The sequence below is a fragment of the Panthera tigris genome, chromosome A3 (assembly GCF_018350195.1).
Source record: "Panthera tigris isolate Pti1 chromosome A3, P.tigris_Pti1_mat1.1, whole genome shotgun sequence".
In the NCBI taxonomy this organism is placed as follows: Eukaryota; Metazoa; Chordata; class Mammalia; order Carnivora; family Felidae; genus Panthera; species Panthera tigris.
Genome location: NC_056662.1, coordinates 127,794,688 through 127,813,843, shown reverse-complemented (window position 1 = coordinate 127,813,843; position 19,156 = coordinate 127,794,688). Strand labels below are relative to the sequence as shown.

Sequence of the window (19,156 nt, the reverse complement as noted above, 5' to 3'; positions counted from 1 at the left end):
CAAAGTGAGAAGACCAGTTGGCTTGCAGAGTGCCTCACCCTCCGTATGTATCTGTTTCCTTCATGTGTTCTTGGACTTGCTCCCCTATCCCCTGATTTACTGTAAAGCAGAAGTTCAGCTCAAGGACTGTAGATTCAGAGTGAACGATTTTACTTCATAATGCATCTCTGCAGGAGGCACAGAACACCAGGCTGACCGTGATACCACACGTGGTAGCTTGATGAAAGATGGTGACAGTCAGGCTTGTACTTTATAAAGCTAAATCTCCCCTTTGAAATAACAAAAAAAATATATTAAAAATATGCTGAGCTACTACTTTGGCATCACGCAAATATCTTTTACCCATCAATCTTTCACCTGACCGCAGTACCGTTAATGACTGCGTGAAACCATTATTTCACACTGGGATGCAAAATTGGTGATTTCTATCATTCGTTTCCCAAAAAATAAAAATCTCCTTAAAGGAAAAGAGAGAGGCAGCAGCATTAGTCACAACAGTCAAGACATGGAAACAACCTAAGTGTCCATCAACAGATGTATAAATCAAGAAAAAGTGCTATTTACACGTACACGGTGGAATACTATTCAGCCACACAAGAGAAGGAAATCCTGCCATTTATGACAACATGGATGGGACTTAAGGGCATTATACTAAGAGAAGTAAGTCAAAGACAGACAAATACTATAAGACAGTCTCACTTATATGCGGAATCTAAAAACCACCACCACCTCCTCATAGAAAAAAATCAGATTTGTGGTTACGGGGGATGGGAGTGGGTAGAGTGGGAACCGAATAAAGGTGGTCAAAACGTTTAAAACTTCCAGGTGTAAGAGCAGTACGTACAGGGGACATAATGCGCTAAGATGGTTATGAAGCAACATGTTCCAGTCAAGGAACAATCTGGGCAAACAACTGAAACCAACCAAAACACTGCTGTATGCTATATTCAAAAGAGTAAAAGATCTCATCACAAGGTAGAAAACTTACTTATTTATGTATGTATGTGTGTATGTATGTATCTGTAGAAGATGAGGGATGCTAACTAAACAGACTTGTCGCTTTACAATGTATGGATATCCATCCATTACATTAAACACTTCAAACTTACACGGTGCTGTGTATTAATCACAGCTCAATAAAACTGCAAGAAAAATAAAGTAAAATAAAATTATTTATATTCATCCATGATTACTTAACATGCTTATTGTAGGCAAGGGCCCAGAACAAATAATTCATAGATTACCCCAAGCCCATAAATATGAAAAAAGCTTCATGAAAAACACAACTGAAAACAGAGATATCACTGTCTATGCACTTAAAATTAAGTAATTTTCATCGTGGTGGTGGTATTTTTGTTTGTTTTTTAATGGATAATTTATCCAAGTTGACAAAATTACAGTGACTGCTCATACACTGTTGGAAAAACAAAAGTTTATCTCTAGGCTACAGGTTTGCAGATGATTTCATTTTCTTCTATACATGTTTTTATATTCCCCAAATTCTCTCATGAACACTCAGGGAAACAACATTTTCGTTTCAGCTGTTAGGACAAAAAAGACGACAATAAGACTGGCACACTGTGGATTCTCACCCGTATCCTCTTTGTGGAAGACATTCTAATATGTCATAACAAAGGGACAGCTGGTCATTTCGTTCACAGTTGTAGATACACTCTAGAGCGACTGCCATCAGTTGGTCCTGATCCGGAATAATTTTTTGCTGCAGCTACAGAGAAAATAAAGCATGCTGTACTAAGAGTCAGATTTATAGTCCGTTTTTCCCTAGCCCAGTACAACTGTCAATAGAATATTAAATAGTGCAATTAATCACCTGCAAAAACAAATCTTGATTTTTCTTTAGCTTACAGACTTTTGGGGTCTTTAATAATTCTGAATGAAATCACATTTTAATTACAGAATCAGCTAGAAAAGATAATTTGTACCCATAAGCTTTGCATCTGCTGAAAACAGATTCTTCAATTTATGACCCATTCAAGATAAAGTGGATAGAAGAAACACAGTGAATTAAAAAGGCACTTCATTAAAAACATTTCTAACCCTAAAGCCAAATTTTATGTGTTTCAATTACAAAAATATATAAAATTCCTTAACTAATATTCAGAGATGTTTGAACCTACTATTTTTCAGTATGCATTATATATTAGTCATGTAACTAAACAGCACTGACAGTCTATTCAAAAGAAGCCACACTGTAATGCAGTAATATTCAAATCACAGAGCACACTCTGGTGCAGAAAGAATGGCTTTGAGTCACTGTCTTCTATAGGATACACCTTTCCATCGCAAATCAGACTCCCATCCTGGAGTATTTTCTAGGATATAAAAATACTGGATTTGTGCCTTGTTTCTCTCATCTATACAAATGGATATTAACAACTCTCCATAATGTCACAGTTGTGAGGACTAAATAAATTAATACGTGAAGAACGCTTACATGATTACCACCAAAGAAATGAAAATAGAAAGCTGAAACTATATTCTTAGAGCCCTATTCAATGACAAAATAAGTTTAGAGCCCTCAATGACAAAATAATTTCCATAATAAAGACCTAGTGGGGTTCAGCATTTTAGCAGAAATTCACAAAACAGACAAGAAAGTGATGGAGAGAAGCTACCAAAGGCATCTATCGTCTCGCTGGAAAAATCACATGCATGGACGGAAGAAGAAACATTCAAGGTTATGAGGAAAGTACAGTCTTCTGAGGTAGTATGGTTACAGGAGTTCTACAGATTTCTTCAAGGTGTTAAGAGAAAAACATCCCATTAACTTGACATCGACACGTGACAGTTATCCAAGGTTGCAAAGTGACAGACTGGTTAAAGAGACAAACAGGGCACAGTAAAAGTCATTATTATTTAATTAAAATCGCTAACTTTTCCTGATTTCTTACTGTGTGCCAGGTACTATTTCTATGTGCTTCACACGCATGAATTCTCAATTCCTCAAACCACCCTGTAAGGTTAATACTAGTTCTATTTCGATTCTACATAAAGGGGAAACTGAGGCCCCAAGAGGCCCTATAACTTGCTTGCGGCACAAAGCTGGCTGTGGTCAGGCCAGGAGTCAGATGCAGGCAACTGGCTGCAAAACGAGGGCTAAGGATACCTGCTCTCACAGCCCCACAGCCTGCAGGAAAAGCCCCTCAGCCCTGCAGGAACAGGCCCACGGGAAAATTTCACAGTAAGAATGGGAGAGACTGACAAAAACTACAGTATTCAACAATGCAACTCCTACAGGAAAATGAAAAAAAAACAAACCAGTTTGAATGAAAAGGAATAAATGGAAAACCAACTGCAGCAGAAGCCAAACTCTTTGATGTTTCCCTGGATTCCCCTGCTTCCTTTCCTGCCCTCCCTGCGACACTAAAGAATCACTTGGAAGTTAAAGGTTCTAAAGTCCATACTTGATCATATATGTTCAACATCTCCTGCTGAAAACCCTTTTGCAGTCCTACAATGTGAAACGTAAAAAATGAACTTTCTGCCTTCCACTCAAGTCCTTCGTGCCTGGTGCCAGCTCACTGTTCTAGTCCTACAAACCTCTATGCAAATTTTAGTTCTCTCAAATTCAATTACTTGCCTTCATCTAAACATGCTATTAGTCTGATTATGTCTCCTTGTCGTAGTGTACTTCTCAAAAACTCAGTCATGTCCTATCTACGACCTCCCTAATAATCCAGTTTTATCTCTGCCTGGCTTGAACTTCAATTGGACTTGGCCAGATTTTTACAGCCTCTTACACATGCTCAATAAATGTTAATCCAAAGACTCTATCCTCATTCTACTCTGATACATAAATTATTTTTTCCTCTTTATATTCCTATGGCATCTTTTTGTTTGCTTCCCGTGCCATTCAGTATATCTTTCCTAATGCAATCTATTAGCACATAAATTGTAATGATCACCATTTTAAGGCACTTACCATTTGTGCTCTGTTCATCTACCTACAAGATGTCTAACTCCATGAAGTGTAAAACACACTTCCTCTTATCTCCATCATGCCTGCCCTAATATCTCAGTAGTGACTATTAAACCATCATTTGCCCCACCTCAAGCTAACAGAAAAGAGCCCCTTTAAAACTTTCTAGGAAGTCAGTGAGTCTTCCCCACCATGAGTAGCAGATTATTCTCCATGCTACACAGCAAGGTAAAGTGTAAGAAGATTATAATTTTATTTTAAAAAACAGTCTTGGGTGGCTCAGTTGGTTAAGCGTCCGATTTCACCTCAGGTCATGATCTCATGGTTCATGGGTTTGAGCCATGCATTTGAACCTGCTTCAGATTCTGTATCTCCCTCTCTCTCTGCTCCTCCCTCGTTTGTGCTCTCTCTCTCTCTCAAAAATAAACATTAAATGAATGAATGAATAAATGGATGAATGAATAAATGAATTATAAATAAATAAATAAATAAATAAATAATAAATATCTTAAAATTATGCACTACAGGCAAGTAGATGAAGAGCAGATGATAAGACAGGATATCTGGAAAACCCCAGAGAATGAAGCAAGACAAGAAACTAGTAAAGGGGCAGAATACAAAATTAACATACAAAATGAATAGCTTTCGTATATAAAACCAACAAACAGAGGAAGTGAAGGTAGGGAAAACTTAATTTATAATAGAAAAAGAGAAAACTAAAGGTTTAGGAATAAATTTAACAAAAAATGTGCACAAGCTACATGAAGAACATTTTTAATACACCTGAAATACAGTAAAAAAAAGACAGAATAGAATGATACCCTTTTTTTTTAATATGAAATTTATTGTCAAATTGGTTTCCATACAACACCCAGTGCTCATCCCAACAGGTGCCCTCCTCAATTCCCATCACCCACTTTCCCCTCCCTCTCACCCTCCATCAACCCTCAGATTGTTCTCATTTTTTAAGAGTCTCTTATGGTTTGCCTCCTTCCTTCTCTGTAACTTTTTTCCCCCTTCCACTCCCCCATGGTCTTCTGTTAAGTTTCTCAGGATCCACAAAGGAGTGAAAACATATGGTATCTGTCTTTCTCTGTAGGACTTATTTCACTTAGCATAACATTCTCCAGTTCCATCCATGTTGCCACAAAAGGCCATATTTTATTCTTTCTCATTGCCACGTAGCATTCCATTGTGTATATAAACCACAACTTCTTTATCCATTCATCAGTTGATGGACATTTAGGCTCTTTCCATAATTTGTGTACTGTTGAAAGTGCTGCTATAAACATTGGGGTACAAGTGCCCCTATGCATCAGCACTCCTGTATCCCCTGGGTAAATTCCTAGCAGTGCTATTACTGGGTCATAGGATAGGTCTATTTTTAATTTTTTGAGAAACCTCCACACTATTTTCCAAAGGCACCCGTTTGCATCCCCACCAACAGTGCAAGAGGGATACCCCCTCTTTTTGAATAGGATGACTGGTGTTACAGAGATACTGGTCTCTTGCTCTCTCTGCCCCTCCCCAGCTCATGCTCGTGCATGTGCATGAAATTAATTAATTAAACCTTAAAACTTCAATAAATAAATATTAGTCTTGCTAGGCTAATTTACAAATTTAATATAATCACAGTAAATATACCCATAAGCTATTTTATGGAATCAAACAAGTTGTACTACAGTTCAGAAGAAGAAACAAACTTTTACAAGAATAGCTTAAAAAAAAAAAAACAAAAAAAAAAACCTAGGGAGAAAAACTATAAAGGAACACCACCCTTACCAGACTTTAAAAGCACACTATAAAATCTCTATAATTAAACAGTTGGTCCCAGTGTACAGACAAACCAGTAACAATATAAAAACTCTAGGGGAGCTGAGTGGCTCAGTCGGTTGAGCATCCGACTCTGGCTCAGGTCATGATCTCACAGTTTATGAGTTCAGCCCCACGTCAGGATCTGTGCTGACAGCTTGGAGCCTGGAGCCTGCTTCAGATTCTGTGTCTCCCTCTCTCTCTGCCCCTCCCCTGCTAACACTCCGTCTCTCTTTCTCAAAAATAAATAAACTTGCAAAAAAAATTTTTTAAGTCTAGAATTAGAACTAAATGGAAATCTGATATAAGACAAAGGTGGCATCTCAAATCACTCTAGAAAAGACCAAATTTGTAATAAATGGTGCTGGGACAACTAGGTAGCCATCTGAGGAACGAAATTAGACCTCATGTCACCACACAAAAAAATGAACTCCAAGTGGATTATGGATCCACACAGAAAAATAAAATCATACAAGTACTGAAAGAAAATGAGTGGATTCTTCTTTGACCTTGGAGGGAAAGGCTTGCTCACCATGACTCATAATACAGAGACAATAAAAAATTGCTCAATTTGTCTACACATAGAGATAAAAATTCTGGCTGACATAATCCACCAGAGACAGAGTCAAAAGATAATCTACCAACTGAAAGAAATATACACAATCCATACCATTAAAAAGGGGGGTAATTACGCCAATGTACCCGAATTTCTACAAAAGCAAAGCACAAAGGAACAAAAATCCAAATGAAAAACGGGGAGAAGACAGGAATGGACAATTCACCAAAAAAGAGATAATCCCCTCAAATATATGAGGACATTTCAAATTCACTCATAATTAAATGCAAATTAAAACACCCCTGAAATACCACTTTCCACTTCCCACATTAGTAAACATGTTAAACTATGGCAATGAATTCTGTCCACAAAACCGTAGAGCAACAAGCAAGGTCTTATACCGCTGGTAGGAATGTCACCTGGACCAACCATCCCCCGCCCCCACCGCCCCGAAGGAAACTCTGGCAATGCCGACACAACCCTTGCCTGTAGCCTCAGGATGCCCATCGTAGGAACACACCTTGAAGGCATACCAAAGACACAAAACCGGGGCGCCCGGGTGGCTCCGTCGGTTAAGCATCCGACTTCGGCTCAGGTCGTGATCTCACGGTTCATGGGTTCGAGCCCCACATCGGGCTCTGTACTAACAGCTCAGAGCCTGGAGCCTGCTTCGGATTCTGTGTCTCCCTTTCTCTCTGGCCCTCCCCTACTCATGCTCTGTCTCTCTCTCTCTCAAAAATAAATAAACGTGGGGCGCCTAGGTGACTCAAGTCGGTTAAGCGTCTGACTTCAGCTCAGGTCATGATCTTGTGGTTCATGAGTTCAAGCCCCATGTCGGGCTCTGTACTGACAGCTCAGAGCCTAGAGCCTGGAGCCTGCTTTGGATTCTGTGTCTCCCTCTCTCCCACTCACGCTCACACTGTCTCTCTCTCTCTCTCAAAAATAAACATTAAAGAAAAATTTTTTTAATAAATAAATAAAATAAACATCAAAGACACAAAACCACATGGGAACAAGTTATTCACTACAGCATCGTTTGTAATTACAAAATACTAGAAATAACCAAAAGCTGGGGAGACTGAATAAATGAATTTTTAATTTTATTATTTTAATTTATATAGCCTCACATGGCTAGAGGTTACCATACTTAACTGCATGGTAGAGTATAAATTTTTCAGTTCCCTAAGGAGTATAGGCCAAAAGTAGGCAAGCAGGAAATTGAAGACAAGAGTTTAAAGTGTTAAGGAGACTTTCCCATTTATGCCACTGCTGGGATACAGGGCCTACATCAGCACCCAAAGCTTCCAAACTCAGGCCTCTGGAGGACTGCACCATAGAAACACAGGATAGCTGGAAAGAGGAAAGTCCTTCGAGCAGAACCTGCTTGGGATTCTCTCTTCCCTCTCCCTCTGCCCCTCCCCTGCTCACACTGGCTCACTCACTCGCTCTCTCTCTCTCTCAAAATAAATAACAATCAAAAAAATTTAAGTTCATAGTTCCCATACACAGATGCATTTTTAAACTGCTAGTACAGCAGACAGAGAACATGAGAAGGCAGAATATTTTATTCCCAAATCCTCTTCATCCAGACTTGCCCAAGTTCCTTCACAAGTTCTGCTTTCCAAAGGGCCATTCAAGCAAAGAACAGCAGCTTAAAATCACAGAGGAGTGCTTAAAATCAGGATGTTATACAAAAGAAGAAGAGTTTGTAGCATACACTGCAGTTAAAAGGGCAAGTATGTATCTGTATTATTGTCCCCAAATATGCACTCCCTTCTCCCAAGACAATCTGTATTATTGTCCCCATTATGCACTCCCTTCTTCCCTGCCTTATTAACATCAGGCTTGGCCACAGACTTCCTCTAGCCTGTGAAATGTGACCGGATGTCACGTGACATACTTTGAGCTAAGTTTTAAGAGTCACTGTGCGGTTCTACTTTGTTCTTTTTCCCTGTGCCACAGCTCAGCAAAGGGGGCCTGCTCTTTTAGCCACGTCCTAGAGCGAACAAGACATGGAACACAAGAGAAGCCCAGCCACAGCCTGTGTGACACTTGCAAGCGATGAATATCTGTTCTAACCTACTCATTTGTTAATGCAGTGTAACTTAGTCCAAGCGGTCTGATACAGAAATCACTGCTCCCGTGATATTACTGTAAATACTCTGCGCCTAACACATGGCAGACCTTTTTGTAAAGGGCCAAGTGAAATAAAATAAAAACAATGCTCCAAGCACAATCCTCATAAGCAAACAAATGGAATCAAGTGATCTAAAGCATCATAATGAAACCCAGTTTCAGTCCCTCGCTCATCATCTGCCCTCACAAAATTTACTGAGCACCTGCTCTCTACAAGGCACTGACACTCTGGCAACACACAGATGCAGGGGACATAGAGAACACACATAGGAAACACGGGTGGGAGACACAAACATGAGTGTTTTAATAAAAATAAATAAACACCAATTATGAGAGTGTGACATGGTTATTACAGAGGCAGGGACAAGACCTGTCAGAGCACAGGTAAGTCACAGGTCTCCCAGCAGAGGGAATCTTAGACAGCAGGATCTTGAAGGGCAGGTAGGTGTCTGCAAAGGGAAGGGAAGAGAAGTTGACCATCCCTAACAAAGGGGACAGTCTACTAAGACATAAAGAGGCATGAAAGACCGAACAAGGGGAAGACAGGGTGAGAAGTTCAGTGTGAGTGAACTAGCACATTCCTTCACAGAGGGAAATGAGGCTCAAGAGGCAGACTAGAAACAGACCACAAAGAACCCTCTAGAGAGCCTAACGTTTACCCTGTGGACATTGGTAAGCCTCTGGAGGCTTCCCATAGATCATGATCCATGAACATGAGCAAAGTTCTGTTGTGGAAAGATAATATTGTTAGAAATATAGAGGTTGGATCAGAAAGGAAGAGCCCAGCAACTCCATTGTTCTCTGCTTTGATGTTTACATATTTCAACAAAAGCAAATGACCGTATGTTTTATTCAAAAGGCACATGCTAAATTGCCAAGTAAAGACAACAAAAAGCTGATGACATACAAAGGATTTACAAGACTCTGTAAGGAAGAAGTATCACAAACAAGATTACTAGAAAGAATTTAAAGTCACTTCCTCCTTCCTCATAAAACATTCATTTTCAATCCATCCCGCTTCTCACATTGTGTTCTGCGGTCTTAAGCAACCCACCCTTGGCTCACAGTAAACCACCCCAAATTCAAAACCAGAATACTAAACGGGAGCTGCTTATGAGAAGATAGAAAATTTTAAAACGCCAAAGAATAGATATATTTCTGACAAACGACCCTTTCAGAAACCAAAAAAATGTGTAAGGTTAGCTAAGCAATGTTTTCCTTTTTTCTCTGGATTATACGGCTTAAGACCATACACTTCAGAAGACTTCAGACTGCAATAAAGGTTAGCTCAAGGAAGTGCACTCAATTCGAATTCTGGATTGGAAGAAGGCTTCAATGGCCTCTGGCTTGAACCCCAATCCAACCCTTTGACTCTCACTACAAAGTCAGGGCGTCCGAGTGGCCATGCCACCCCGCTTGAGCCACTGCCAACAGAAAGGGAGCCAGTATCTCTTAAAACAACAGATTTGATTTATGGCTAAATTAAGAGGTATTTACTTTGCTAAAGTATACTGTACTTAACAAAATGACTTATTGCCAGTGAATGTGAACACCGACTTGAATTCTACAGCAGTACAGAGCTTTAAACACAGCTGACCCTTGAACTGTGTGTCCACTTATATGCCAATTGTTTATAAATACGGGACAGGACTGTAAATGTATTTTCTCATCCTTATGATTTTCTTAATGACGTTTTCTTTTCTCCAGCTTACTTTATTATGAAGATACAGTACAGAATACATATAACATTCAAAACATGTTAACCGGCTATTTATGTTATTGGTAAGGTCAACAGTAGGCTACGGATAGTTGGAAGTTTTGAGAGAGTCAAAATTATAAATGGATTTTCACCTGGGTGGGGGGGGCGGGGGTTGGTGCTCCTAAATGCTGTGTTGTTTGAGAGCCAATATATAGTAGTGTTAAGCAAATACAAGAGATAATTAAGAAAAATCAGAGTTCCTTATGACATCCTAAAGATTTTCATAAGTATTTTGAAGGTCCTAAAGGGTGAGAATCTTTTCTTCTTCTCCTGGCGTTAGGGTAAAGCATACTGGTTAAGAAAACAGCTGTGAAATTAGAATACCTATGTGTGAACCCAGGATCCACTCCTAACCTTGTGACCCTGGACAACTGCCTAACCACACTAGATCACAATTTTCTTTCCCTCCAATATTAATACAAAATATCTACATCATAGGATTGCTATAAGGATTAAATGGGTTAACACTTGTAGAGTGCCTATCTATAGTAAGAATTCAGTATCTATCAACTGTTAGTTTTTTTGGTATTGATATATATCTATATATATAATCAATATAATAGAAAGTCAACAAACTTATGAGTAAATAAATCAAAGTACATATAAACTTCCAAAAAATTAGTGGACTGAATTGTTGAAACATTTTTAAAGAATAATATGACAACCGTTTTCTTGTCTGTTTCAAGTGAAGTTACTTGCAAAGCCTATTATAACAAACTGACAAATGAGACATAATTATGCAGAGGAAGAAGTGCAGAGGTTTTTTTTAGAAGTTAGAGTTTCTACTTACATCTGGTTTGGACTGCTGAAATATCTTCAGGGGAAATTTTAAGTCCCCTTTAGCCAAAGTTACTAAATATTCTTTTAATAGCTCATTAGCCACACCAGGAGACTGTTTCTCACAACGATGAAGGAAGGGAACCATCCACTGGTAGGCACTTGTCACATACTTGTCCTCAGAACACTGAAAATACAATCAACCAAAACAAACACACATTAAATACCTATTATACCAGACAACAAGTTCAAGAGACTGATGTTAAAGAGTTGAAGGCCAACACTTCCTAAAACAGACACTCTGGTTCACCTCTCCCAGGCAGCCTGAGAGGTAGCAGAATGGCCTTCTGCCTGGGGCTTGTACAGTAGACAGCACTTGGGGCCCTCTCTTCAGGACCAGGGTCACTCTGGGTCCCTCACAGCCTATGCCCAGCTCTGGAAGACAAAAATGTTACTACTACTGCTCCAACATGAGGTCTCCCAGAGTAAAGAGAGGTTCTACCTACAAAAGTGTGTGTGTGCACGTGTAAAAGATGTCTCGAGAGACAGAGAGAGAACAAGCGAGCCCAGAGATGGGAAGAATAAAACAGAAAAAAGCAAAGAGACAGAGGAGCATAAAAAAGCTCTAGAAGGGGGGCGGCTGGGGCCCAGTTGGTTGAGCATCTGACTCTCGGTTTCAGCTCAGGTCAAGATCTTACAGTTCATGGGTTCGAGCCCCATGTCAGGCTCTGCGCTGACAGTGCGGAGCCTGCTTGGGATTCTCTCTCTCCCTCTCTCTCCCTGCCCCTCCCCACACTCTCTTTAGCTCTCTCTCAAAATAAATAAACTTAAAACAAAACAAAACAAAAACCTCTAGAAGACAACTACTTCAGAATAGTCTCTGAATCCCGGAGTCTCTCCCTTCCTTTTCCTTTTCCTGTTTCGTTTTTCCCCTTTACATCCACCTTCACAAAACTCCAAATGACACCCATAATTTTACTCATTCTCCCTGACATTATACAATTCCTTCTTTTAATTACCCCAGGAGATACACCTAAATCCCCTAAGAGGAGTCTTACATATAACACAAATCAATTCTCACTGGCTGGATAATCAGTGGGGGAAAAAAACTAGTAAGCAAAATGGAAGGCAGGGCCAGAGGGAGAGAGAAAAGGCTGACTGATAAGAGGGAGAAAGAGGACAAGAGAGAAAAAGGAAGGAAGACGAAAAAGAAAGTACATGAGAAAAAAAGAGAAGAGTCAGGGAGAAAGGAGAGCGCGTGGGACAGCGCAGGGACAAGGATTCCATGCCTTACCGGGCCACTTGGAACCAGTCTGGCCTGTGACAGCTGGCCCCCCACAACCCCACCGTTCTGGTCTCAAAGGTGCCTCTCTAATCAGTGAGTTCATGAGAAACCAGGTTCTAACGTTGGGGGGTGTTTCCTCCCCAGGGTGACCCAAGAAGAATCTAAAAGTGGCTGGGCAAACCCTCCTGAACTTACGAACCACTAAGCCAAGATGTTTTCTTCACACAAGCACCCAGCCCTCTGAATCCAATACTTTTGTGTAAGCAAAATAGAGAAGTAATTGGGAAATTTAACATAGTGAAGGCCTAGAAACATGACTCCTAGCATGACCAGCTAGTTTAGAAATCTGCTAGCTAAAAGAAAAAAAGAAGTTATATATACAGATGATTATGAATAAAGGGCAAGCAAGGTACAAGAACAGCCAAAATAGTTTGGGATGCCTTCAGTAATTTATTCAAAAACTGGATTTTTTTTTTTTTTTTTTTTTAAGTCAAGAAACCTTCTTTTATTTACTAAATTCTCAGGTTTGGAGGCCATTTTATCTTTGGCTTTGAGACCCACGTTAATCCAAGTACACAGAAAGTTAAAATAAAACGTACACTACTCATCAGCAATCTTAGTTTTTCAATGTCTTTCATCTGCTGGAGTTCTTTCAAGGTTAGGGTTAAATCGCACCCGGCTTCATAAACCAAGGCTTCCAGGGTAACCAAATTATCACAGAGAACCAGCAAACCGGGAATGTTCCGCTCCATTCCGAGTCGAATGAGTGACAATGCACAGTCGACCTGAAACAGAAAAGCGACAGGAAGACTGAGTGTTTCATCTCCCACATCTTCTACAGTCAAAGCCTCCTGTACAGAATCGGACTCTTGTGATCATCTTCTATAAGACTGCATTATCAGTAACATACATTGATTTAATACAAAAACATTAGAGTTCTTTAGCAAATATATCAGCAAACTGTTTCAAAAGAATCAGTAAGAAATACTGAAGATAATGAAAGACAAACATCTTAAATTCATAGAACATGACAGTTTAAGAGCAATTTCATATATATTTGTCTATTCTTACGACATTAACACGGGGGGCGAGGGGGAGCTATTTAGTGATAATGCCAAATTAATCCTACTTTCACTATATCATTCTGCTCCAAAAAACAAAATGTTTGCTTTCATATTCCTGTTCACTACCTACCCTTCCACAGTGCCTCCTATATAAAAAACATTCAATAAATACTTGCTGAATGATGAACTCCGGTAGACACTTTCTCTGTCTCCATTCAAGTATTTGCCCTTCACTGAGACCAAGACGAAGAATGAGTTTCCTAGACATGCTCAGGACACAGCAATTTGACTCCCTATCACTTGATTGGGTTTATGAAAGGACATAATTCGGGCTGATGGCAAAATCATCTAACGTGGCCTTAACTCACCGCTTCTCGTACTACTCACTTACACCCTTATCCTAGACTACCAGTTATTTATTAAGGACCTTCCGTGAACCAAGCACCATTCTAAGTGTTAGGAATAGGAAACTGATGAGGTCTCTTCCTTCAATGATCTCCACCTCATAGGAAAACTCACCCAGTAAATCAAAGACTGAAGTAGAGCAAGGATGAGTGGGGCCTCAAAGAAGGGGGCACGTGGCCCACCTGCGAGTGTCACAAAGTCTCCCTGAGGGAGGAACACTTAAAATGTGCTGTAAAGAATCCGTGGATACTGGGGTCACCTGGGGGGCTCAGTCGGTTAAGCGTCCGACTCTTGATTTCAGCTCAGGTCATGATCTCGTGGTTCGTGAGTTCGAGCCCCACATTGGGCACTGAGTGAGGAGCCTGCTTGGGATTCTCTCTCTCTCCCTCTCTCTCTCTGTCCCTCTCTTGCTCTCTCTCTCACTCAAAATAAATAAATAAACTTAACAAAAAGAAAAAAAGAATCTGTGGATATCGGCAGGTCACAAGGAAGGAGGGCAGGAGAACAGCATGGAAGGCAGAGAAGCGTCCCGTGTTGTGAAAGTACAGTTCATTCTGCAGGATCCCAAAGACTGGATGAAGCGAAGCAATGAGCAAAATGGCTGGGGCAGTAGGGAGACACCACAGAACAGATGACACTGTTTACTGAGCTAAGGAAGGGGCAGATTATCCTGAGATCCAAATACGGCCAAAGGATTTTGAACTGAGGCACGTCAGGAGCAGATGTCCGCCCGAGAAAGAGCATTCATTTAGTAAGTACGTGCTGAATGGTAGGTTGGAAGTGGACTGAACAGGAAGCAGGCAGACCGGTTCAGACAGCTGCACTTACTGGTGTCAGAAGACTCTCTACTAGGGCAAGAGCAGCACCCTGGGGGACAAAGCCAGAAGACATGGGCCACCCAGAAGAGATGAAAACGAATGGCTAAGACAAGGATGAGGGGAAAGCACGAGGGCATCACAGAAGCCACACAGAGGAGCCTGCGGGAAGGAGGAAGCAGTGGTGTCAAAGGATGAAGCAGTAAAGTAACAGAGGAAGGGGACTTGACATTAAGAAGCAGTTTCAGTGGAACGGCAGGGGTGGCCAGATTCCGGACAAACGAGGAGCAAAGAAACATGGAGAAAGTGATCACACAGAGCGGAGGGGACTATGTCCGAGCTGAGCTGCGACAGAAGGAAGGCAGCTGCAGCCAAAGCCAGAGAGAATATGGCTCTAATTTCGTTGTTGTTGTATTTAAAAAAACAGGAGTGATTTCAACTTTAGGACCAAAAAAAAAAAAAAAAAAAGTTGACAGAGCAGAGAAGGAGAGGTTGAAGACACTGGGGAGAGAGAAAAGATGACAGACAGAACAGCCCTGAGCAGGGGTGGGTGTGGACTCCAGCAGCCTGAACGCAAGAGAAGAGACCTCTTTCTCTGGGAAAAGCCGGGAAGAGGAAGGACAAAGGGAAGCGAGTTCTCAAGTTTCCCAGTGAAACACAGGCAAATCATCTTCTGGGAATGAGTGGGAATGAGGCCGAGGTGGTAGATCCGGGAAAGCAGAGAAGGGGGAGGGACAGCGCATCAAGGCAAGGCAGGAACAGCAGTATTAAAGGACCAGCCTCCAAGCCCTTCTAATAAGACCCAGGCACTGACTAGTACAGATGCAATGAACGAAGAAGAAAGGCACATGGTGCCAATAAACACAAGGGGGGGAAAAACGTCTGTAGGTAAGGCATGAGGCAAAACAGGAATGATGTGGAAACACTTCAGCAGATAAATGCGTTTTTTTACCTAATTTCTAGTAATAAAAACACAGGTCATGTCTGAAAAGACAGATTTACCTGTATATCAATTAAAAAAAAAAAACTATCCCATGTGAATCTTCAGAAAGCATGAAGAAAACCTGATGCATGAAACACAACTCTGTGCAACTAACAGTTTGAAGACATACACAGCACATTAGCCATTTGTAACACACTCACCAATTTTGTGATCCAGATTTGGTTTTCTAATATCAGCTTTGAAGGTGTGGCTCTCCCAGATACTTACTGAAGTACAAAAGCTTTGGAACCAAATTACCTGACACCTTAAATGAAAGTGGGCGCTAATACAACTTCAATCTTGCCGTGCACCCCAAGCCCTCACCGGATACATTTCACATGATACACATTCTCTAATCTAACAAACAAGTTCCGCTAAAGGCATTTGTAGGCACTAAGGAAAAAGAAGTCCCACATCAATTAAGTCTCTAAAAATGAAAAAGATGAAACTATGTTGGATACACTTTGTAGCATAAGCCACATGAAACATTAGTAAATAAAATGGAGCAAAAGAGCAAGACTTCTGATAGAAGGGGTTTTAAATAAAGGAAAGGGATGAAGGAATAGGAAGCAGATAAATAAAGCACCCCCAAAATCACTTTGCTTCCTTTATAATTATTCCCAATTCCTCAAATGATGAATTTAAGATGTCTAGGAATTATTGCTAGACTGTCAAAAAATTTATATTTCAGGGGTGCCTGGGTGGCTCAGCCAGTTGAGCATCCGGCTTCAGCTCAGGTCATGATCTCCTGGTTTGTGGGTTCAAGCCTCACGTCGGAGTTTACACCGATGGCATGGAGGCTGCTTGGAATTTTCTCTGTCCCTCGCCCTCTCACTCTCTCAAAAATACATAAACATTAAAAAAATTTTTAATTTCAAAGAGCTCTGCAGTCTCCTTTCTGTTTATTTTTTACAGACTTTACCTTTTAGAGCAGTGTTAGGCTGACAGCAAAACCAAGCAGAAAGTACAGCAACTTCCCACACAGCCTCTACCCCCACTTACCCACAGCCTCCCACACCATCTACATCCCCCACCGGAACGGCTCACTTGTTACAATCGATAAACCTGACACATCACTGTCACCCGAGGTCCAAAGAGCACAACGGGAGCACCTCCAGAGGTTCTTTCTCTTCCAGCACCTTACCATTCTAGACATTTTCAAACATACTATGGTCCTTAGCCATCTTCAAAAACCTGGAAAGTCCATCATAAATATTCTTGGCCCGCCCGCTCCCCCCCTCCAAAAAAAAGTATGGTCTATAATAGTGCCATCAGCTCTAATAAATAATTCACCTTCAATTCCATGACTACTAAAAATAGGAATGAGATGGAAGCAGAAATTCAAGAAGACTATCAAATGGAGACACAGAGCTGTGCCAATCACTAAGTAGAAATTTAAACAAAGGGATGGAAGTTCCTTCCCACAGTGCTGCTGCTCATCAGACCTTTTAGAATCGGCCTTCCTGTGAAGTGGAAAACTGATGGTAGGATGGGTGGTCCAAAGCCAAGACCGCAAGTAAAAAGCAAAAGTCATGCATCGGCCGGACCCTAAATGAGTTTTCAAAGTGCCTTCTGCCATTCTTCAGTCTGAATTGCAAACTTCTGTCCTCTAAGCCGAAGACAACTGCTGCTGATATTTGCAAGGCCCTCAATTAGCAGAATTGGTAATGTTCTTTCCTGTGTATTTTCTTTGTTTCATTGACGTTGGTATAAGAAGCAACCCCATGAGGGGCACCTTGGTGGCTCCATCGGTTAAGTGTCCGACTTCGGCTCAGGTCATGGTCTCGCGGTTCGTGAGTTCAAGCCCTGTGTCTCTGTGTCCAGAGCCTGGAGCCTGCTTCGGATTCTGTGTCTCCCTCTCTCTGCCCTTCCCCCACTCACACTCTGTCTCTCTCCCAAAAATAAATAAACACTAAAAAAAAAAAAAAAAAAACTAACCCCATGAACAGGCAGAAAACAAACAGGCAGAAAAGGTTAAGTGGCAGGTTCAGAGTTACAAGGCGTGTTAGCAAAGAGTTAAGATGAGTATTCAGATCTCCTAAGCTTCCATACAATCTGCTCTCTCTTCCACAGCCCCTCTCTGATGCAGTTCTTATGTGGCTCCATAAAGGCACAGGGGAACGGAGGGAAATTAGGCTTCAACTTAAGGAAAAACATTAGAGACAGAGCCTCAAACCCAAATTCCTAAAAAGCAAAATAAAAATCAGCTGCCTTACTGCAACGTGACAAGGAGCTAATCAGGCATTTCTGGGTTGATACGGTCTTTTCAACTAGCATGGTATTAAGCCTATTAAAAATCTTTGGAAAATCTGGGAGAGCGGGCACCATACTTCGCAGCTTACATTTGATTTTAGAGTAAGGTGAGCAACTTTTCTTACGTGTATTTGCTCTTTAAGAATCCCTAGAAAGGCCACAAGAGCTTCTGAGGCAAAGGATAAAAGAACAAAAGTAGTAAGAGAGATTCATCTCGTCTCTGCAAACCAAATACAGGCTCCCTGGCACCACCGTCAGCTGCCACGACGTGCCCTGAATCCTGAGGGCCTGACGCGGCTCTGCCGGCATCGCGGAGTCGCGGCTGTCGTCCGCCCCTCACCTGCCGAGCATAATGCTCTATTTCCTCTGCTCTTGTCTGATACCAGTCCACAACCTTCTCTACCGTGAGCGGCGGCGTCCTGTACCTCAGCAACTCAGGCTGTGCGGCATACAAGAATTCACTTTCATCTTGCAGACGCGGCTCGACCACCATTCTGCGAGGCACAAAAGGAACAATTAGTCACTGGAATGCTGGGAAAAGTTAGAATTTTGTGCAAGTCAGAGAGAGAGAGAGAGAGAGACAGGAACAGGGATGGGAAGGGAGCGGTCACAGAGATGGGGGTATGGTGTGTGTGTGTGTGTACAAAGGGGAGGGTGTCTGCGTGTATCTTTTCCCGTATCTATGTGCACACTTACACGATAAATGGGACATGTGGGGGATGCCTAATCTATTTCCCTATTAGGCTTCCCAATGTAAAAAATCAGAATGGACGATACACCAAAACAGCTATGCCACAAATCAATGTAGTGAGTATTAACAAAATCAAAATCAGCCTGGGAGGCAAATTTTACGAAACGCTTACGGCTGGGTGCCGGCCACAGGCGTACCAAATCAAAATTACCTGTGATGGCCGGCCAGGCCTCGTTCAGGTGAAACACCTCCAGGCGATTCTGACTCAAATATAGATTCAGAAACCTGGTTTTCTCTGTTCATAAAAACCAAAGGAAATATGCCTTATTTACATTGATAATATACTGTCAGCAGGCATCAGCAAGGTAGTACGCTACTGACATCTGCAAAGAGAGGAACGACTTCAGGCCGGTTGCCGTAGATTAAGGAGGAGGAGGAGGAGGAGGAGGAGGAGGAGGGGGAGGAGGGGGAGGAGGAGGAGGAGGAGGGGAGGAGGAGGGGGAGGAGGAGGAGGAGGAGGGGGAGGAGGGGGAGGAGGAGGAGGAGGGGGAGGGGGAGGGGGAGGAAGAGGAGGAGGGGGAGGGGGAGGAGGAGGGGGAGGGGAGGAGGAGGAGGAGGAGGAGGAGGAGGAGGAGGAGGAGGAGGAGGAGGAAAAGAAGAACACCAAGAGGAATGTGTGCA

At 41.7% G+C, this 19,156-nt stretch overlaps 1 protein-coding gene across 5 annotated transcripts in view; it reads right to left on the bottom strand.

Moving 5' to 3' along the window:
- The window catches only part of NBAS (NBAS subunit of NRZ tethering complex), a 328,450-nt gene that overhangs the window by 185,527 nt on the left and 123,767 nt on the right, over nt 1–19,156 (bottom strand). For all 5 annotated transcript variants that reach the window (XM_042982471.1, XM_042982472.1, XM_007080697.3 and 2 more), the window contains 4 exons: nt 18,125–18,278; nt 12,865–13,050; nt 10,994–11,167; nt 1,593–1,726 (listed from right to left, as the gene is read on the bottom strand). In XM_042982471.1, coding sequence (XP_042838405.1) covers nt 1,593–1,726; nt 10,994–11,167; nt 12,865–13,050; nt 18,125–18,278 — 648 coding nt within the window. The remainder of the gene's footprint in view (nt 1–1,592; nt 1,727–10,993; nt 11,168–12,864; nt 13,051–18,124; nt 18,279–19,156) is intronic.